A 22850-nucleotide genomic window follows, 5' to 3' on the forward strand; every position below is an offset into this window, starting at 1 on the left:
TCAATATTTCAGAGTAATCCATTATTCTGAAAAATAAAAGTGCATGTTTAATTTTAATAGCCCACCAGAAGGAACACTGACAAATTGTATTATTTACCACAGAATAAATTAACATACATAAAACATGATAAAATTTTATTTAAATTAAAACTTAAAACTTTTTTCAATTATTTTTCTTTTCAAAAACATCTAATTTTCTAGACTGATGGTGAAAGGGCATTCACTTTGAATTTTAAGGCAGTGAAGCCATCTTGTGGTTGATATTGGTACTGCTAAAGCTTTGAGCCCGTCCTTTCCATTTGTAAAATTAGGTCTTTAATCAGTTTGATGCTTTTTTTGTTTTTTTTTAATCAGTTTGATATTAAAAAAAAAACATACACAACCTCTCATTTTTAAACCTTAGAAGGGAAAAATAAATACAGATCTGAAAGCCTTTGCTTTTTAGGGTTCCACAGCAATGAATAAGGTCGTCACATAGCTGGACTGGTAAAGTATTTTTACATTAACCTATATTTTATAATTCTATACTTTGGTTCAGAGGCTTAAGCTATGGAAATGACTACTGCAACATATTAAACTTAAAAAAGAATATGAAAAATACTAAACAGTATTGTAGAAAGAATAGTTTTACTTTTTTGTCATGACTTTGTTCCATGATTTTTTGCTTAAAAGCCATGAGGTTCCAAGACCTTGTAATACCTAAGATATATAAAGCCTGTCTTGAAACACTCAGAAAAGAAGTTGCAAAAGATGGTTTGTTTCCCCACCACACTTCCTTCCACTCTCACAATCTTTATGGTCTAAAACTCAAACTTCCCCCTGCCTGTGGGAAGACCTGGCTTAGGCGTGGAAGCCTGGAGAAAACAATCTTCTTCCCCCTCAGCATTTCTTTTTTCTTTTCTTTTTTTTTAAGTACCTGAGAGTGGGGGTTGAACTCACGATCCTGAGACCAAGACCTGCACTGAGATCAAGAGTCGGATGCTCAAATAACTGAAACCCAGGTACCACATTCCCCTTTAGCATTTTAAAAATTTATCTGAAACCTTTCTTTGCATTAAGGTCATGGGCAACCTTAGGGAGAAAATACAGGAACTGCAAAATAATGCTAAGAGAATGAAAGGAAAGAGAAAAGAACCTGAACGAAACTACTATATTCATTAACTATTAAGTTACTTGCATTTTTTGCTATTCTACTTTCTCCCAAATTAACAATGATAAAGCAATTACTAAGACTTCAGTCTCAAACTCCAGATGACAGTGCCTTTCTGAAGGCTCCAGATTTGTCTAAGAACAAAAAAGGTGGAAATTCAATGTATCCAGGATTAACTGTCTTCTAACCACAGACCTACAATCTTTCTTACCTGACAGATCAAATTGGCTCTCCATTCTTCGTTTCCACTCTCAAATTCCCAAATGCTAAAAATGGTATTATCCAAGACTTAGTAAATATAATAATAATGATACACACCACGTGAGCATTTACTTTTGGTCTCTCTCAGAACTCTCCATACAACTTTAATCTACTTCCAAGGAGGATTACTGCTTTGATGTTAGTCACTTTTCCTGTAAAGAAGTTGCATTCATCAGAACTATCCAAGAATGCTGCCGAATCTGGGTTCTATAATCCAGAAGGTTGCTAAGTATGCTTCCCAGAACACCAGAATCAACATCCCATGGAAACTTGTCTAAAATAGAAATTTTTGGACTCTGTCTCAGTTCAGTGGAATCAGAAACTGGGGAAATCAGGGGGTACTAGGGGAAGGGCTGGCAATCTGTGTTTTATTCAAGCTTCATGGTGATTCTGGTGTATAGTGAAGTCTGAGAACTACTACCACAACTGAAGAAAGAGAGGTACAGAAACTGGAAAAAACTCTGAGAACAATGAAGCTGATTGAAAAGTTTGAGACAGAATAAACAAAGGAATCAAGATAACTAGCTTTCGCAAAAAGAAACCTGTGGCAATGACATTTACAAGTCTTCAAGTATATGATGAATTATTCCCAAGGGAAAGTAAACAGATGTTCGCCATTTCCCCTAAGGGAAGATAAAGAAGACATTATGAACTTTAAGTGGTAGCATAAGAAATTTAGATTACAATATACTTAAAGTTTGCTGACACAAAGTGTTTTCAAACATTAAAATGAACTGCTGAGGAGTTTATAGAACCTCTGTTCTGAGTATCTGTCTCAAAAACAAGAATAGATTAGAAATTTTCTTATGGTTCTTTCCAACTAAATAATTACCATCATTTATATAAACATTAATATTTAGAAAATGTAATTAACGTTGTTACATTATAGACCTTTTACAATTATCTAAAATTTAAAATATCTAATAACTATTTTAAATAGCGGTGTGTTAAAATGGTAAGAGTATCCAATCACAAAACATACATATTGAAAGTATGTATTTAAATTACATATAATGATGTTCTTTAATACTTCATAAAGTGACTAATAGCACATAAATTTCTTGGCTGACACAATTTACATGTATCTTCAAATAAAAAGAAATTGAAATAAATAAGAAGTAAGTCTGAGTAGTTGGTATATAAAAATTATATCCCTGGATTTTAAAAAGATCACTGAAAAAATTGATAATATGAAAATATATATTTGAAATTATCTAATATATATGGCATATAAATTCACATATTACCATATTATATATAGTACACACTAATATATATATGTGGTCCAAAATGAAAGCAATAACCAAATCCACAGCTTTGACATATTGGTCCTAATATCCTCTCACAATCTTACAATTTTATTTAAATAAGTTCATGAAATAAACATGGAAATAGGTAACTAAAATTAAAAGGTACAAAAAGGTACTACTATCCTGTACTCCAGCAATATCTGGTAAGTCTCACATGTAAGTGTGCCATAATTATAATTCCTTAAACCAACATTTTTTTTAAATGTTGAAAAGTCACCAAAGTTTAAAAGTTCAAGTCAATAATTTTCCATTTGTATAGAAAGTTACTATAAGGATAACTATGACCTATTCACTTCTAAATATTTTGCAGTTGCAATCTTTATTGACAAAAAATAATTCTAGTCAGTTAGTAAATGTTCATATTTATTGTAGTTAGCATAATTTAGGAAGTTAATGTTTTTCTTTACCTTTTCTACCTTTCCACCATTGATGTCACTGGGGAGGAATTTCTTGCCAATTGTTCTTAAGTCTGTCTAAAATAAAAATATTATTATTAAAATATAATTATAGAGAAAAATAAATCTAAATCTAATCTTACTCATAAACAAAAGATGAAATTACTTAAGGTTTGTAGAATTTAAATCAGTATCTTTTAGCTGATTATGAGATCTGTACGTATAATCAACTTTTTCAAGTAACATAGTCCCATACATATGTTGTTTAAAGTACACTGGTAAGTTGAATAGTAATGTTAAAGGCCTTAATTCTGGTGATATTCCTTTTGATAACTTAACTTACTAAATCTTCTTTATTAAAACCTAATGCTTGATTTTATATAAACTGTAGTCTTACTAAAAATATAAATGCTTCAATCCCAAACCAAATGACTCATTTTAAATAAAGAAAAAATTTGATAACTGAATCCTACATAAGATTCATATGAAGAGCCATGAAAACACATTATTCTATTGATTGTGATACCCATAACAAAGCTACATATACATACAAATATCCTAGAGAACAATACATTGCAACAGCAAGAATAGAAAGACTCTATTGTAGTAAAAATTAATATTATTTGCTTAAAGTATAGAAATCAAAGTTAGTGAACAAATGATTAACTATATGAAAGTGCAGAAGAACATATTTCTCAGCAAACCAAAGGAAAACATAAGGACTAACACAAAGTTACAGCATTTCTGATGTAAAAACAAAATTTCAACTATACAGTTTACAAAAAAGCAGAACTTTTAAGGATATTGTCCTCTTTAAGGAGGTAAAAACAAAAAGGAACAATAAGAAAATCACTCACAGGAAAATTATCATTACTCATGAAGAAGGCCTAATTATTTAAGCCAAAAAATTATCCTGATGACTGAGAGTGTGAGGTTAGGTAACTAAATTTATATTGTTCTGTTATTCCTTAAAATATAATAACAGTAGCTCTTCATCTCCTCAAGAGCAAAATAAAAGAAAATAGGCTTAGAGTGCATTTAATCACATAGAGTGTAAGACAGAAATTCATGTTAGAGTTAAGGGGAAAACACCAGATGATTAAAATTACTGTGACATAAAATGAAGACATAAAGTAGGATAGTCTGCTTTGATCACCTACAATAATAGAATGTCCTCTAACATGAAATTATCAGTATGTGGTCAGCTTAAGAAATGAGCATATAAATTATATAATTCCCACAGATCTTTCCAGTCTTTTACTACCATGATTTGTATTTTACTTCTCAATGGAATGCAAGGGTCACTCCTAAGCTAAAACTCACCAAATAGTACTGCCAGACAAACTAAGCCCCAAATCCAAACAGTTGTCTAACAATGTATTAGTTTTATTGTCTTTGCAGCCTCCATCCAATAACAGAGTGAAAGAATTATAAAGCATGCCTCTAGTTGCATGTAGACTTTTCACTTTGAAAATACTGAGTAACAGACAGGGAAAAAAAATTTTTTTATATTAACTTTCCCTGTATTGTTTGTTTTAATCCTAATGTTGATATGCATAAACAACCACTCAGTGGGTGTTTAAATATGCACCGCCCACTTAGTACAACGAACTGCAGAGTAAGCACTTGATGAATGTTAGCTATCATGTTTATTTTAAAAGTGAATTTAAGGCACACATATTTTGTTACCATCTGAACATGAATAATCATCAACTTAGTAATACAACTAACAGTTCATAAAAATACAGGCATTGGTTTGAAATCAAAGGCTAAAATATTTAAATATGTATGAGAAACAGAATAGATACAAATTTTATGATATACTATGGTCCCTCATTTCTGGTTTCTAGCAATAATTATGAAATTTAACTTAAACTAAAATGAGGCATTGATGTAAGTAGGAATAATATTACACTAAAATCATAAACTTTGCATCACTACAAACTGCAGTTAACTAATAGAACCATGGACGCTGCTACAAATTCTCTAAATCCAGCTAATTCATTCCTCTACAAAACGGAAAAAATATCACCAATCCTATCTCATAAAGTTGTTATCAGGCTAAAAGGAGACAATATATTCAAAGTTTACATAACTTTTAAAGTGCTATATGCACATATAATGAATATTATTTTATTCTTCTTTTAGCAAGATTACCCACCAGATCTTTAAATGTCTTACAATCAAAGTCAATTTATAAGTACTGAAAAGGCAATTTTATGATTCAGATGTTATTATATAGGGATTATCAGTAAAACTGGGTCCAAAAATACATTTATATTGGACATAAAAAATTACACAGGAGGAATATTTAATGTATAAATACACACACATGTGTACATACATACAAAAGATTCCTATTTGTTCAAGTAAGTTCAATGGAGTCTCTATTTGGCAAATCATTTTATATCAAACAGAATCTTAAAAGGAATTTAAAAAAAATCTGTTTTTACATGTTTACTAATACATGGTAGTCAGCAATTTAAGACTGAGCTATTATTTAATTTACTTCTGAATAATTCAGGTATTTGAACCCAAAACTGCATGCTGTCATTTTTTAATATTCTTATTCCCCACTTAACCAGAGTAAAAAATTAAGAACTCTTCTTTGCAACAAAAAAGTCTATTCAGAAATGAGTTAGACAGCAGCTCTGAGGCTGCTCTTTTTAGTAGGGCCTGCTTTTATTAGGTTGGCCCTAGGCTGGCATCTGGGAACTTTGTACTCGAACTATTTCCTAACTGGAAATGTGGTTCACTAACTAGACTATTTGAATAAACAATGTAATTTATGGTGAACACCTACTTTCTGGGGGAGGAGTCTTAAAACTGTTTCATCTAGGTGGAGAGTACCTTCATAAGCAGACCAATAATTGCCTTGGGTGCTAGTCTCTAATGGATTTCCCTGGGGAGAAACACTGTACAGTTACCGTTGCTGTTTGAAAGTTCACATTATGCCATTCTGCTTTTACAAGAGACCTGCACGAGTTTTTGCTAACTGAAAGAAATTTGAAGATTTTCATTTTATAGGAAAAGGAAAAAGGCAAAAATAGTATTGAGTGTTTGTGTCACAATGAGCTTTTATAGAAACAGAGTGCATCCCAAACAGTGAGAGGGGCACTGTCAAGCTTCCTCCCCAGGAACTAGCCTCAGCAACTCAGCATCAAACTATAATAGCTTTGAACTGTGTTGTGCACATCTGTGCTTTCTCTTGATTTATTTTGTGCATACTTTAGCAAGATATGCCCTAAGGTATCCAAAAATCCGAAGAGAGGTTACATTTTGGGTTTGGGAATGCTCTAAAATCTTTCCATGTAAATTAATGGTAATTACTTCTTCACTTTATATCCTTTTGGCTTACAAAAGATTTCACAGGAATGCCTTACCCTTCCTCCCTTCCTCCCTCCCTCCCTCCCTCCCTTCATTGCTTCCTTCCTTCCTTTCTTTTTGAGGGAGAGAGAGAGCACGTGTATGTGAGCTGGAGGGCTAGGCGTGGAGGGATAGAGGGAGAGGCAGAAAGAGAATCTTAGGCAGGCTCCATGCCCAGAGCTGAAATGAAGAGTTGGTTGTTCAACCAACTGAGCCACCCAGGTGCCCCAGGAATGCTCTACTTTTGGATAACAGGGAAAACTTGTACATATATTATTGCTTTTCATTGCTGGATAAAGGGAACAAGTTCAGTGTGTCCTGCACGGGACGAGGGGGACACAAGAAAGCTTATGCATACAGTATTCTCCCAATATGTAATAAGTTATATATATTAAGAACCAATAATACAAGTCTTTTTCAACTAGTGACTATTACTCCCTAATCACTCAACACTTCAAAAAAAAAAAAAAAACTTCAACAAAAGTACTACAAATATCTGACTTTATTTAAAGGTGATAAGCTTGAAAAGTAGATTATCTGGTGTAGACTTCATCCTAATTAAAAATATTTATTTTTCCTATCATATGACCTGATAGCTTGAGTATTCCTCCATATATTTCAGGGAAAACTATAAAGACAAATAATTCATAAAATAATGGCCATCAAGTACCCCTTACATATATACAACAAATACTTCATCTTATTTTATTTAAAGTTTCACACCCAAATTACACATAGCTCATTGCTATTTACCGAAGTATATAAATAAGAAAAATAAAAAGAGCAAAAGATTGTCATAAAATCTTTTCCTCATCATCTTTAGAATTTTTTTAAATGAATAGCATTCTTTAAATACTTTTCAAAAGCAGAATTCAATTATTAGAGTGCAAGTCAAAAAAAGTTAAAGTATATAGGAAATATTTGCATTTGTAGTCATAGACAACATGCATAATTTCTAAAACTTACTTTAAAAAATTGGATAGTCTTTTACTAAAAACCTACATCCTTAGTTCAGAAACAAAAAATGATCTTGTTAGTTTTACTGAATAAAATTCAAAGAAGCTGAAAAAAATGACAATTCGAAACAAATTTTATCTGTTTAAATCCATTTAATTGTGTACAAATTAATTTTTATTTTTTTTATTATTTTTATTATTTTTAAAGATTTTATTTATTTATTCATGAGAGACACAAAGAGAGAGAGAGAGAGGCAGAGACACAGGCAGAGGGAAAAGCAGGCTCCCTGCCAGGAGCCCAATGCGGTACTCGAGCCTGGGTCTCCAGGATCACACCCTGGGTGGAAGGTGGCGCTAAACAGCTGAGCCACCCAGGGATCCCCCTTAAAGTAATTTTTAAAGAAAAAGTCATACACAGTTATATTTTATTTTTAAATGTTCTTATCAGTTGCTACCATTTAATGCTTCATGTTATACCTATTTTGCAGTGATATGATGGATCTGTCATATGATTATCTGTCAAGAGAATAATTCTCTTATGAATTTTGTCGACTATCATAATGTATAAATTTAATAGATTAAATTATAAATTTAATAGATTGTTATTATAAAGATCATATGAAAAAATACCCACTGGGGTAACTACAAGGTTGAAAAAAGAATATTCAAATAAATAAATAAATAAATAAATAAATAAATAAATAAATAAATAAATAAAATTTAAAAAAAGAAAAAATAATATTCATTTACTTACGCCCAAATGTCAAACAATTTTAGTAACTTCAAAAAAAAATCCAAAAACCAATCCCAATTATGGAAAAGATACAGCTATAGAGATAAATGGAGGGAGAGAGATTGGAAAGAAATATATATATATAACATAACTGTAATTATGGATGGCTTTAATTTTTTGTTTTTTAAAATGTTCTACAATATACATTACTTTTATCAACAGTAAATGTTAGTTTGAAACAACAGAATTGTCAAAAAGCTATAACCTAGCTAGAGTTCCTATGTTAATGATTTGTTTTGATAAATATGATTAGTATTTTCTGCTATCTACTGTAAATGTTATAAAATTCCATAACTGATCAATGGGGGGAAATGGGAATTTTAATTCTGTATTTTCCTTTTTCATTGCATTCTGTATGATAGATCTTATAAGAAACATGTATTTCTAAAAATTGGGCTGATATGAGATCACCAAATTCAACAAACATCACTGCAACTTAAATATATACTATAAAAACAAAAGATGTTCTCCATATTACTTATCTTAAAATCCAGTTAATTCTATAAGACGTTTTTCATGAAAGCCTCTAGGTTTAAAATGTTTATAAGTTAATAAACAAAACCTACATTGAGAGCAATCAGGATGATGTCATTTATATTGACTTTGTCAGGAGAACTTGTGCAAGCTTCAATGCCTTCATCTGAAAGATACCTGTTAAAATAAAATAAATGGCTTAATATTTTCTAAAATCATAATTAACCAAAATTATATTCTTAAGTCAACATGCAATTTTATTCTGTACTATAGAATTCTACTACTATAAATACTAAAGAAAAAGCCCTGGATATTCCTTATTTACTATCTGTGATAGAACAGAATAGGAAATGCATATTTTCCCTCTTTTGTATTCTTAAAGAGATATTGTGTCAATAAAATTGTCAGTATGCTTTCTAAGAAAAGCTGTTTAAATATCAAAATGCCTCTTAATGAATGTATGAGCTACTCTTACTATTATACAAATATAATATCTGACTGAAATATTTGTTAATACAGAAGTTCTTAGAGACTTGGGATGTGCTATAAAAACAGAACTAAAAACAACATAGATTTAAACTTAATCCCTGACAACTTCCTCTGTCTGCTACTTTCTCATGTTATCTTCTCAAGTCCCCTTTTTTAGACATAACATTCCGGAGAATGTGTTAGTAAATGTTACAGACTTAAAGTGGCATGAAGATAAGCACTTTGTATCTTTTACTTTTCCTGTTCTCTCTTCAGTTTTTTCACTCATTCTCTTAACTTTTGATCTTTTATCTAGTCTAAACCAATCACACATCTGTTGCAGACAATAATTAATTCAAGAGTAAAAAGATTATTGAATCTAGATGGAGAATCCTCTCTACCCATTCATTCATACCCAGTGCAGGCATTTTAAAATTCTTTGATAAATTCTAGAATTCAGGTGTCCCCCCCATCCCCCCAAAGTCTACCTGTCCAAATGCCCATTAACATCCCACATCTTTTATTTTTATATTTTTTAATATTTTATTTTTTAATTTTTTTTAAATAATTTTTATTTATTTATGATAGTCACAGAGAGAGGGAGAGTGAGAGAGGCAGAGACACAGGCAGAGGGAGAGGCAGGCTCCATGCACCGGGAGCCCGACGCGGGATTCGATCCCGGCTCCCCAAGATCGCGCCCTGGGCCAAAGGCAGGCGCCAAACCGCTGCGCCACCCAGGGATCCCAATATTTTTTAATATTTTATTTTTAAATAATTTCTATACCCAATATGGAGCTCGAACTCATGGCCCCGAGATCACACACTCTACTGACTGAGCCAGTCGGGCACCCACATCTCACATCTTTCATAATCAGTATCAACTCCTTTAACCAAAGTGCTGGTGCCAGCACTGCCGCTGCAGACATTTTCCCTCAAAAAAGGATACAGGAGTGTTAGTCAGAACTAACTAACTCAAGCTCATTCCTGATGGCCAGCAATTCCACCATCCATCCCCAATATGAATGATTCTAAGACACTTGTCAATGCAAACTCTACCTACAGACAGCAACCAAAGAGCATGTGCCTTACAAAACATAGAATGAATAATCTCTCAAAAGCTAAAGGGCAGGTGAAAAAGAAAAATAAATTGAAGAATGCAAAAGAAAAATAAGAGATTAAAGGTGATAAGCCTAAGAACAAGATCAAGGAGATAAAAGTCAAGAAAGTATACAAATGAAAGCAAGAATGAGTTTCAGATCATGGCAGTGCTAAACAACAGGGATGAATGAAGTCAAGTAATTAACTGGGTTACAGAGAAAAAGTAGAAGTGTTAAGTACGTAGATGAGTCAGTAAGAATGAATGGAGGGGAGACAGTAATAACAGTACATAAATGATGGGGGAATACAAATGTCTACAGTCAGCATAGACATCTAAAACACTGCTTTAATTCAAAATGGCTGTTAATTTCCTTATTATGCTGTTAAATTTTCATTGTTCTTTGCCACTGACTATATGTCATTAATCATCTTAGAAATTCAGTTCTAGAAATATTAAGTCCCTATTTGTGTGAAAAGTATTATATGAGTCAGTAATAGGATTAGTAAAATGATGAAAATTAAACACCTGCCTTCAAGGAGTTCACTGCCTCTACAGCACAACACAATAAATACATAAATAGTTAGCACGCAAGGCCAAAATAATTATAAATGAAACATTACAGGGGCTCAAAGTGGCTATGGGAGGGGAAAGAGTGCATAAAAGGGAACAGTATGAGCAACAACGTAAAAGTAAAAAGGGTAAAGTACATTCTAGATGTAATAACCTGGAATATTCTGGCTGGAAAATGGGGAAGAAATGAGGGATGAGCACAAATTGAGACTGATTATAGGAAGCAACAGTACACACAGAGATATGGGTGATATCTTAAATGCTGATTAAATAATTACAAAAACACAGCTTCCAAAATTCCTACACAATGTGGCAATAGTATGCAATGACTAATAAAATTCTTTGTTATTCTAGACAGGTGAGTCTTTAGAATTTAAAAGATCAGAGGAAGTGAGATGAATTGGAATAAATCTTTAAAATAATCAAAATTTACCCCTTCAATTCTACAGATGAGGAAAAGGCCCAAAGGAAAAGGCCAAACAGAACTTCCCAAAAATACAAACTTAAGTGATACAAAATTAAAACAAGAATGCCCCCTGATTCTTAGTTCATCAGTCTTTTCACTACAACACATCATTTTTAATTATCAACTATAATGGCTACTGTTAGAAATACGATCTTCTCACAAACATAAGCCAGTATCTGTACAAAACAATTTCCTGATCCACTAGACAATTTTGCCAACACACACAAAAAGGGACAACTAGGCAAACTCAATCAGTGAGCTCCAAAATACATTTAAGAAGAATAAGCCTAGGGGTGCCTGAGGGGTACACATGGTTAAGCTTCTGACTCTTGTTTCGGCTTAGATCCTGATTTCAGAGTCATAAGATTGAGCCCAACATTCAGCTCTGTGCTCAACACAGAGTCTGCTTAAGATTCTTTCCCCTTCCTCCTCTGCCCCTTGCCCACAAGCACACTCTCTCTCAAATGAATAAGTACATCTTTTTAAAAAGTCTAGTTTCATAGTAAAAGATCAGAGAACTAATACTAATAATTAGAGATTCAAAAATCATAATAACAATAAAAATACCTATCCCTACATAATATAAAAAGGGAAAGTCTAACAAAAATTGTAAAGACAGAAGCCATAAAAAGGTGAAAATCTGACTTTATACATGTGTAAGTCAAATACGTGATTCTTTCAAAAAATGCCCGTAAAAGACCTCTTGAATACAACAAATTCCAAAATGTGGCTCAGTCTTAATTTCCACATCTTACAGGTCTCCATTACTCACCCTTCATATTTTGAAAAATCAAAGGATTTGAGCCTTACAGCTATACTATCAAGGAACAGGAGACCCATTCACAGCCTTCCCTAGTAACATCTTGGCGATCTGTCTGTACCATTTTCACTGAAGGACTGAACCTAAATTAACTGTAACTTGGGATTTGCAAATTAATATTTTTGTTTTTGTAAATATTTAAAATTCCAACACTATCAATGAATAAAACAAGTAAAAAGGAATAAATCAAAGAATAAAAGTCGAATTCCCAAATTGGCTTCAAAATGCATCACAGTAATGCAGTAACTTAAAAAACAAAACACAAAATCCAGCAGCCTTAATGAAAGAAATTTGGGGAAAGAAAGGAATTGAGAAATTGGAGCAAGCATTCCAGATCTGATCACTGTACACATCCGCACTATGGACCTGGAGGAAAGAGATTATAATCCGTTCCCATGTACCATCTTTGAGCACGTAAAACTCAAAGGCATAGACCTTAAAGAAGAAACAAATCCTAGAGAGCTCTTGTTTACTAAAGTAGTAAAAGCACACATTTCTCCGTGCTAGTGGAGATTTTGGAACAGTAACATTAATAAGATCACTCATTACTATTCTGTACTAAAAATACATTGAAAGACATTTTATTGACAAGCAAGCCCCTAAGGGGCTAAATTTCTTCATGATACTCACAGAACAGACTAACACTTCTCACTAATTTTAACTTCAAATAATGCCATTTTATTTCATAGTTTAATAGGTGCTCAAATTTTTAAAAAAGATTTTAGGAACTGCTTCCTTTTTTCATAAATAGAAGATATTAAAATCCATCTTACTCAGAGTCACTTAATTTGTAATCCTGAGCAAACTCTTTTCACTATGGAAATAAAAGGTCCAAAATTAATTATTCACCACCAATTTCACACTAAGCAATAAGTGACACAGCCTTATTGCTGATAAGGAGATGGGATTTCCTATTACAAATAATAAATACATATTCAATGAGAAGGGTCACAGCCTAAGTGCTACTAGCAGAACCATCTTCAGTTCATGTTCCAAAGTCATTTGACTGAGTGGATCACCATTACACCTCTTACTACCAGGAAGGGAAAAAACAGCCAATTTCCCTTTCATTCATTCCTCTGAAAGCAGGTAAAATCATTGAGTCTAACTTATTCGCTGGCTGTGATGGACACAGAATGAGGAGGCCCCAGACAAAGTGAAGACTCCATGCCCCATCTAAAGGGGGCAAATCAAATGGCCTCATGTGGTTTTTGTGGTCTTTGATCTATACGTGCTTATTTGCTACTCCATTGGGATTACTGGCCCAAGTATGTAATCTAAATGTCAAAATGGGAATTTTAACAAGTGAAGTCCTGCTTAAACACAAAGAAAATAAAAATAACTAGCTTCCAATTAATTACCCAAGGTCATGTGGAGAAAGAAGAGAATAAAACATGAGAAAATAGGGATCCCTGGGTGGCGCAGTGGTTTGGCGCCTGCCTTTGGCCCAGGGCGCGATCCTGGAGACCCGGGATCGAATCCCACGTCAAGCTCCCGGTGCATGGAGCCTGCTTCTCCCTCTGCCTATGTCTCTGCCTCTCTCTCTCTCTCTCTCTCTCTCTCTCTGTGTGACTATCATAAATAAATAAAAATTAAAAAAAAAAAACATGAGAAAATAATAAAAAAAAAACACTTATATTAAAAGGTATCTTTGGTCCTGTCAAATATGGAAGTTGACAACCTACTGCAAATTCTCAATATATATATATATATTTTTTTTTTTTTTCAGTTAACTCTATACCCAACATAGAGTTTGAACTCCTAACCCCAAGATCAAAAGCCACATGCTCTACCAACTTAGTCAGCCAGGTGCCTCCCTAACACATTAAAAAATATTTTACAAAATTGCCTGAATAAAGCTCTCTCTATCCTCTCTACCTATCCTGTTTCCATCCCCACTGTTTAAGTGAATTGTAACATGCTTGCCAAAAAATTCCTTTTTTGCTATATTCTTATACTTCAGAGATATACTGAGATGATAACTTGCTAATTCCCTCCTTGAGGGCATGAGAAAATGACTTAAAAATTCCTGCTTATGAATATAATTTGGGAAAACATAATGCAGGGCTACCTTGTTTTATTATACTTCACTGTAACTGTGCTTTGCAGATATTGCACTTTTTACAAATTGAAAGTTTGTGGCAACCCTGTGTCAGCAAGTCTATTGGTGTCGTTTTTCCAATAGCATTTGTGCACTTTGTGTGTCACACTTTGGTAATTCTCACAACATTTCAAACCTTTACATCATTATCATATGTTATGGTAAGATCTGAGATCAATGATCTTTGATGTTACTATTGTAATTCTTTTGGGGTGCAATGAACCACACGTATAGAAGAAGGTGAACTTAATCCATAAATATGTGTGCTCTGATGGCTTCACCAACCACTGCACTGCTCTCTCATCTCTCTCCCTGCTCTGTGGGCCTTCCTATGGTCTGAGTTACAATATTGAAATCAAGCCAATTAATAGCCCTACATTGGCCTCTAAGTGCTCAAGTGAAAGGAAGAGTCATCCATTTCTCACTTTAAATCAAAAGCTAAACATTATTAAGTTTAGTGAGGAAGGCATGTAGAAAGCTGAGACAGGCTGAAAGTTAGGCCACTGTACCAGTTAGCTAAGTTGTAAATGCACAGAAACGGTTGTTAAAGGAAAAAGTGCTATTCCAGTGAACAGACAAATGATAAGAAAGTGACACAGCCTTATTGCTGATAAGGAGAAAGTTTTATTGTTTGGATAGAAGATCAAACCAGGCACAACAGTCCCTTAAGCCAAAGCCTAATCCAGAGCAAGGTCCAAACTCTCTTCAGTTCTATGAAGACTGAGAGAAGTGAGGAAGCTGCAGAATTAGTTTGAAGCTAGCAGACGTTAGTTCATGAGGTTTAAGGAAAGAGGCCATCTCCGTAACATTAAAGTGCAAGGCAAAGCAGCAAGTACTGATGTAGAAGATGCAGCAAGATATCCAGAAGATCTAGCTAAAATCATTATTGAAGGTGGCTATACCAAACAATAGATTTTCAATGTAGATGAAACCTCTTTCTATTGGAAGAAGATACCATCTAGAACTTCCATAGCTAGAGAGGAGAACTCAATGCCTGGCTTCAAAGGTTCAAGGGACAGGCTGACTCTCTTTTTACAAGCTAATGCAACTGGTGATTTTAAGTTGAAGCCAATGTTCATTTACCATTCTGAAAATCCTAGGGCCCTTAAGAATTACCCTAAGTCTACTGTGCCTGTGTTCTATAAGAAACAACAATAACAAAGCCTGGAGGACAGCACATCTGTTTACAACATGGTTTACTGAATATTTTCAGCCCAATGTTGAAACTTACTGCTCAGTAAAAAAGACTCCTTTCAAATTACCACTAATTGACAATGCACCTGGTCACCCAAGATCTTTGATGGAGATATACAACAGGATTAATGTTGTTTTCATGCCTGCTAACACAACATGTTATCCACTCTGCAGTCAAGGAATAATTTAGACTTTCAAGTCTGTTACTTAAGAAATAGATTTTGGATAAAAAAAGAAAAAGAAATACATTTTGTAAAGCTATAGCTGCCATAGATAGTGATTCCTCCGATGGATCTGGGCAAAGTAAATTGGAAGAACTTCTGGAAAGGATTCACCAATCTAGATGCCATTAAGAAGATTCCTGATTCATGGAACAGGTCAAAATACCAACATTTACAGGAGTATGGAAGAAATTGATTCCAACCCTCATGGATGACTTTGAGAGGTTCAAGACTTCAGTGAAAGAAGGAACTGAAAAGAAAGAAAGAAAGAAAGAAAGAAAGAAAGAAAGAAAGAAAGAAAGAACTGCAGGTAGGGTAGAAATGGCAAGAAAATTAAAATTAAAAGTGGAGCCTGAAGATGGGACTGAACTGCTGCAATCTCATGATAAAACTTCAATAGATGAGGAGCTGATTCTGATGGATGAGCAAAGAAAGTGGTTTCCTGAGATGGAATCTATTTCTGGTAAAGATACTGTGAAGATGATTGAAACAAAGGATTTAAAATATGGCATAAACTTAGTTGATAAAGCAGCAGCAGGTTTGGGAGGATTGATTCCAATTCTGAAAGAAGTTCTGCTGTGGGTAAAATGTTATCAAACAGCACCACATGCTACAGAGAAATTGTTGTTATAGAGGAAGTCAATTAATGAGGCAAATTTCATTGCTGTCTCATTTTATTTTTTTAAGATTTTATTTACTTATTAGAGATACAGAGAGAGAGAGAGAGAGAGAGAGAGACAGAGACAGAGACAGAGAAGCAGAGACACAGGCAGAGGGAGACGCAGGCTCCATGCAGGGAACCCGACGTGGGACTCCATCCCAGATCTCCAGGATCCCGCCCTGGACCAAAGGTGGCACTAAACTGCTGAGCCACCCGGGCTGCCCGCTGTCTCATTTTTAAAAATTACCACAGCCACCCCAACTTCAGCAACCACACCTTGATCAGTCAACAGCCATCAACACCTAGGCAAGACCTTCCACCAGCAAAAAGATGACAACTCACTGAAAGTGAGATGACAGCATTTTTTAGCAATAAAGTATTTTTAAATTATGTACATTTTGTAGACACAATGCTATTCTATCTACACCTATTGTACAATGCTACTGTAGATTATAGTTAAGACATAACTTTTATATGCACCAGGAAATAAAAAAATTTGACTTGCTTTTTGTGATATTCATTTTACTGTGGTGATATGAAATCAAACCCACAGTATCTCTGAGGTATGCCTGTATTTAACTATACTGAGTAAAAAGATTAGTAAGATAACAAAGCTAATAAAAATTGGCATAAAATTTACTTCAGATCACTTGGAACAGATTAAATCAATACATTCATTATAGTTTATAGATACATGAGGGATAAAAAAAAAATCACTGACGAGAATACAAATTGATATGCCAGTAGTAAGTTGAATGAATCCATGGGATTCTCTGTCTAAATTCCTATTAAACAGAGTAATTAGGAGGACTAAAACACTACTAAAAATAATTCAGAAGAGGACATACTATGACAGACAAAAGAGAAAAATTTTTAAAAAAGTCTTTTTGCCTTTCTGACAAAAGACTGCATTTCTCTATCACTATCATTTTCTTTCCTTCTTTAGTTAAAATGGCCATCTACTATGCCAAAATAAATGCCACTGAATTCTTGGAATCTTTATTCCAACCATTACAATAAGGACCTGAATCAACACTAGCTTAAAATTTAATTTTCTCTGTGGTTTATGTATGAATGTATCAGATGAATAAAGTTATGTTTTATTTAAAGTACACTTAAGTATAATCACTTACTGTTGATCTTAATCAATATAGTACACTATTTTTAATACTATATTTTATCCAGAAATAAACTATTTTTAAAAGTACATTAATTTTTCAGTTTTTAGTTTTTATGATTTCTTTACATACACAAATGTACATTATTTCCATTTAGCTAACTTATAACATGAAGTTTTTTCCACATGTACCATACACCTCAAGAAATCTATTTTAATTTCTTCTACACTAACTGTTCAAGTTGTTATATTATCAAAATAGAATACCAAAAGCAAAGATAGCATCATAAAAAACTTAATATTAACATTTGATATTTTAATTTTTTAAAAGATTTTATTTGAGAGAGAGAGCAAGTGAGAGAGAGCACTATCAGTGGGGCAGGGAGAGGCAGAAGCAGGCTCCCTGCTGTGCTGGGAGCTCCTCAAGGGGCTCAATCCCAGGACTCTGGGATCATAACCCAAGCTGAGGGCAGCTTGGGTTATGATCACTTAAACCAACTTAGCCACCCAGGTGCCCCAAAACCTTAACATTTAAATGCAATTTTTTCATAAAATTAACTGGCACAAAAACTGCAAAGATGAATATGCAAAAAACTAAAAAAAAAAAAGAATTTGCTTAGTACTACAGAGACATTTCTTTCTCTAAACAACTTCTGGATATGTGAAGCATTATGGAAAGCTTTGATATATACCATGATCAATATCCTAATACTCAAACATTTCAATGGCCAGACAAAAAGTTTTTGGCCCTACATTAAACTTTGAGATGGAAATTAGAAAAAATCATAAGGGAAATCATTTGAAAAGCTATTGCTAATTTAAAACACTTGAAAGTGCTTAAATTCTAAAAAACCAAAACCTTTATTTTTGTTAGGCACTTCCTTTAAAATACCGAAGACTTATTGGCAAATTCTGAAGGCTGTACTACTTGAAAACACCACTAGATGACAACCTTGCTTCACAAAGTAAAATAGTACACTCCTACTATTACTGAAAGATAAGCCTCCAAAGATGTACTAAACTAGCTTTAAAATAAAGGTTTTTGGCATTTACCGGCTTGTAAGGAGTAGGAGAGATATTGGAGAAAATAAAATAGACTATTATAATTTTAAAATTAGTGTTTGCCTATCAAGATCACTCAGGGTTTAAAAATAAACTCATTTAGTAAGCATTTAAAAGTTACCTCCTCATAAGAAAAAAAAAATTGAAGAATATCTAATTTCTCTTGTATTGTCTCTTAGGTGCATCCTTTGAAAATAGAGACTTATAAAAAGTACATATAAAGTAGAGAATAACTTTGCTGTGAAGTAGTTACAAAGAATATTTTCAACATTATTTCAATAGTTGCTTTTCTCTGACATCAAAATAAGTAAGCATGACAACTTTAAGAGAACAACCATAAGAAGATAGGTGACAATAAATTACAAACTTCTATTTTTTTATAACCCATTTTCAGATATTAAAATATTTTTCCTATACAAAAACTAACCTATAATGATATTAACCCTGGAATGCTTATTTGGTACAAAAAGTTTTAACAGCTGAGCAAATAAAAGCATATAATTCCCATGAAATCCCATAATAGATATATTACGAAGAATAGTGGCAATGGGAACCTATCTATGTTATTCATTTTTTCTAACCAAGCCTTCACAAAAATTTAAAAGTATAAAATGAAGCCTGTATATTTTTACTTTCATTGGAGGTTATAATTTATATCCTTCCTTCAATTCAACATTTTCCTAGTTTAATTCAGAAGCAGAGCTGAGGTTACGTTTTAGTGACTCATATTTTAAAATATAAGAGTTTTTAATATTTCTGTCATTTTTCCCTCAGCACAAAGGTGATTATCTATAAAACTATACATCAGGTGGAAAGCCTCACTTCAGGCCTGATGCCCTGTCCTCTGGCTACTACAATAGAGTGTTAGAAACTGCAGAATGCATGCCAAGGACCTCCCAGGATTAACCTCAGGTAACTACATACTCAGTTAAGTCTGTATAAGAAATGTTATTTAAAAATATAGCAAAAATTAGAAGGCATTTTTATGAAAAGCTTGGAGAGATTGTTATGTGATCTGTACTGTCTAGTAAGGCATAACTAGATGCTCATCTCGGCCTCACCCTTGAATACATGTGGAATCCTAGGCAATTTAATCTTTCTGCACCTCTGTTTTTCCCCCTAAGGAAAAAATGAAGATAATACTGAAAATATTGATATACAGATCTCAAGAATAAATGAGACAGCATGAAAAACCAAGCATATGCTTGATATAAAGTAGATGCTAATAAATACTAATTTTCTTCCTTTTCTCTTTTTTTAAAAAGATTTTATTTATTTATTTCACATAGAGATAGAGATAGAGTCAGAAAGTACAAGTGGGGGGAATGGCAGAGGGAGAGGGAGAAGCAGACTTTCCACTCAACAGGGAGCTGGATACAAAGCTTGATCCGAGGACTGTGGGATCATGACCTAAGCCCGAAGGCAGATGCTTAACCGACTGAGCCACCCAGGTGCCCTAATTTTCTTCCTTCTTTTTTTTTTTTTTTTCTTTTTTTTTTTTTTTTAAATTTTTATTTATTTATGATAGTCACAGAGAGATAGAGAGAGAGGCAGAGACACAGGCAGAGGGAGAAGCAGGCTCCATGCACCGGGAGCCCGACGTGGGATTCGATCCCGGGTCTCCAGGATCGCGCCCTGGGCCAAAGGCAGGCGCCAAACCGCTGCGCCACCCAGGGATCCCAATTTTCTTCCTTCTTAAACACTGTACCCTTGGTATTTGTTCTGGAAAGTATTTTCAAAACATGATACATGAAGATGCCTTCTGGGTTCTTAGAAAAAAAGAAAAAGAATGAGAATTGCCAAACAAAGGAAATTTCTACAAAGGCTACAACTAAAAGAAGCGTGTGTGTCTGTGTATGTTTCTTTATAGGAAGACTGAACTACATGTTTCTAACATATTACTTACAAGGAGTTCATTGAGAATTGAAGAAAAATGTCAGCAAAATGGAAAGAATTTCATTATTTAATTTGTGGATATCTTCCAATTTTATATCTACAGATACATTTATATAGTTTATAACAATAAAAAATAAGTTATTCCTTGAAATATTACTCAGCCATTAGAAATGACAAATACCCACCATTTGCTTCAACGTGGATGGAACTGGAGGGTATTATGCTGAGTGAAATAAGTCAATCGGAGAAGGACAAACATTATATGTTCTCATTCATTTGGGGAATATAAATAATAGTGAAAGGGAACATAAGGGAAGGGAGAAGAAATGTGTGGGAAATATCAGAAAGGGATACAGAACATAAAGACTCCTAACTCTGGGAAACGAACTAGGGGTGGTGGAAGGGGAGGAGGGCGGGGGGTGGGGGTGAATGGGTGACGGGCACTGAGGGGGGCACTTGACGGGATGAGCACTGGGTGTTATTCTGTATGTTGGCAAATTGAACACCAATAAAAAATAAATTTATTATTTTTTAAAAAAGTTATTCCTTGAAATTGTGCAACTATTTCTGCTCAAAACAAAATTTCTGATGCAAAATTCGGTGCCATCATTTTTGCCCAATCTGCTATATATGTCAAAATTTAAAACAATAATGTCAAAAAATAGCTCATGAGTAACACGCTTAAAATTCTTTAGCAAAGAATTACAGTTGTAATAACTAATTTTAAAATTTGATATTTTATAACTTAAACTAATGTCATTTATTTAAACTTTAAAAAAAAATCAATAAATATGAATTCTAATTTTCATTTCTTTAAAATGCATCTTACATACAAAATGCTTTATGTTGATAAATTTTTTGAAATTAAAATGCTGCAGATGAATTATAAAACTTTAATTTTTAGTTTAGAAGACATCATTTACTTAAGTTAAGCATCTTGAAATGATTATATAAGTAGGCCCTAAATCCAATAACAAGAATCCTTATAGGAAAGAAGCAGGGGTGTTCTCAGACAGAAACACAAAAGGAAGAGACATAGAGACACAGAGAAGGCCATGAGAAGATGAGGCAGATATGGAGTGATGAGGTCTCAAACCACAGATCACCAGCAACTCCCAGAAGTGGGAAAGAGTGAAGTAACTGATGTGGCCTCCGGGACAGCAAGAGTACATATTTCTGTTGTTTTAAGCCACCCGGTTTGAGGTACTTTGTTATAGCAGCCACAGCAAACTAATATTCTTATTAGAAAATAATTATTTGGAAAGTATTGATTCAATAAGAATAATTTTTTGAAAACTAATCCCTTAGGATCTACACAGAAGTACATTTTCTATTCAAATTAAATACCTTGATTCATTAACTATCCCTGAATAAATTCCTTCTGTGATCTTGGTTTTTTAAAGTTTATAAACAATAAAGTACAAACTGTAGAGAGGTATAATAAAAAGCTGAAAGTGGCCCTTCCCCAATTCTCCTTCTAAAAAGTAAACACTATTAACAATCTTAGGCTTTGTATACCCTTGTAATATATATACACATAAATTGGACTGGAATTTAGAGGAAAATATTTGTTTGCTCATAAAAACAATCATTTTACACAAAAGTTTCAGAAGTAAATATTTTCATTTAAGAATATACTACAGTCAACTTTCAGTTCAAGCATAGCGGTGTCCCATCTCATCCTCTTAACATGCAAAGTATTCCCTCCACCTAGGAGCTATACCATAATTCAACAATTCGGGTTGTTTCTAATTTTATAGTAAAAATACTTTCTTGATTCCTGGTTGGCTCAGTTGGTAAAGTGTTTGCCTTCACCTCAGGTCATGATCCCAGGGCCCTGGAATCTAGGCCAGCATCAGGCTCCCTGTTCAGTGGGGAGCCTGCTCCTCCCTCCTACTTGTGCACATGCTCTCTCTCTCACTTGCCCTCTCTCTCTCAAATAAATAAATAAAATCTTTTAAAAAATACTTCCTCTGGTATATCTATAGACACACAATAGAGGATTATTAATATTCTCATAAGAGATATTTTTATAAGAGATATTAATATTCTTTTAAGAGCTATTTCTAAAAGTGGTGCTGCTGTGTTAGAGAAAGAAACTTCAAACTGACATATTTTGTGCTTCTGGAAATATTTAAATGTTTTAATAAAAATGATTGTTTATAAATAATTGCTAATTTTAAGAAACCTTACTTGATGAACAAATATCTCTAGAGTTTTGCAATTAAAAAAGCACTCTCAATGACTAAATAAGAATTTAGGTAAATGACATGATTCCTCCCTACTGTCTCTCAGAATCTTGTATATTAAAGTTTACATACTTGACTTCTGGGATTCCCATACCTATTAGGGCTGTGTGTATGTGTGTGCGTGTGTGTGCGTGAGTTGTTATCACCGTTTAAAAAGACAGGAATCAATATATGATCTTGAAGTGCCAGTTCTAGTTATTATGGAGTAAGACTGTACTGGA

The 22850-nt window shown here is 33.5% G+C and overlaps 1 protein-coding gene across 8 annotated transcripts in view; it reads right to left on the bottom strand.

Annotated features, from left to right (window-relative positions):
• TDRD3 (tudor domain containing 3) overlaps positions 1-22850 on the bottom strand; it is a 162108-nt gene that overhangs the window by 97149 nt on the left and 42109 nt on the right. For 5 of the 8 annotated variants that reach the window (XM_041730862.1, XM_041730860.1, XM_041730864.1 and 2 more), the window contains exons 2-3: positions 8798-8882; positions 3129-3194 (exon numbers count right to left, since the gene is read on the bottom strand). In XM_041730862.1, coding sequence (XP_041586796.1) covers positions 3129-3194; positions 8798-8882 — 151 coding nt within the window. Of the gene's footprint in view, positions 1-1361; positions 2253-3128; positions 3195-8797; positions 8883-22850 lie in introns of those variants that run through there. The other 3 variants (XM_041730866.1, XM_041730865.1, XM_041730867.1) reach the window with 2 other exon arrangements.

Source organism: Vulpes lagopus, chromosome 16, assembly GCF_018345385.1.
Source record: "Vulpes lagopus strain Blue_001 chromosome 16, ASM1834538v1, whole genome shotgun sequence".
Taxonomy (NCBI): domain Eukaryota; kingdom Metazoa; phylum Chordata; class Mammalia; order Carnivora; family Canidae; genus Vulpes; species Vulpes lagopus.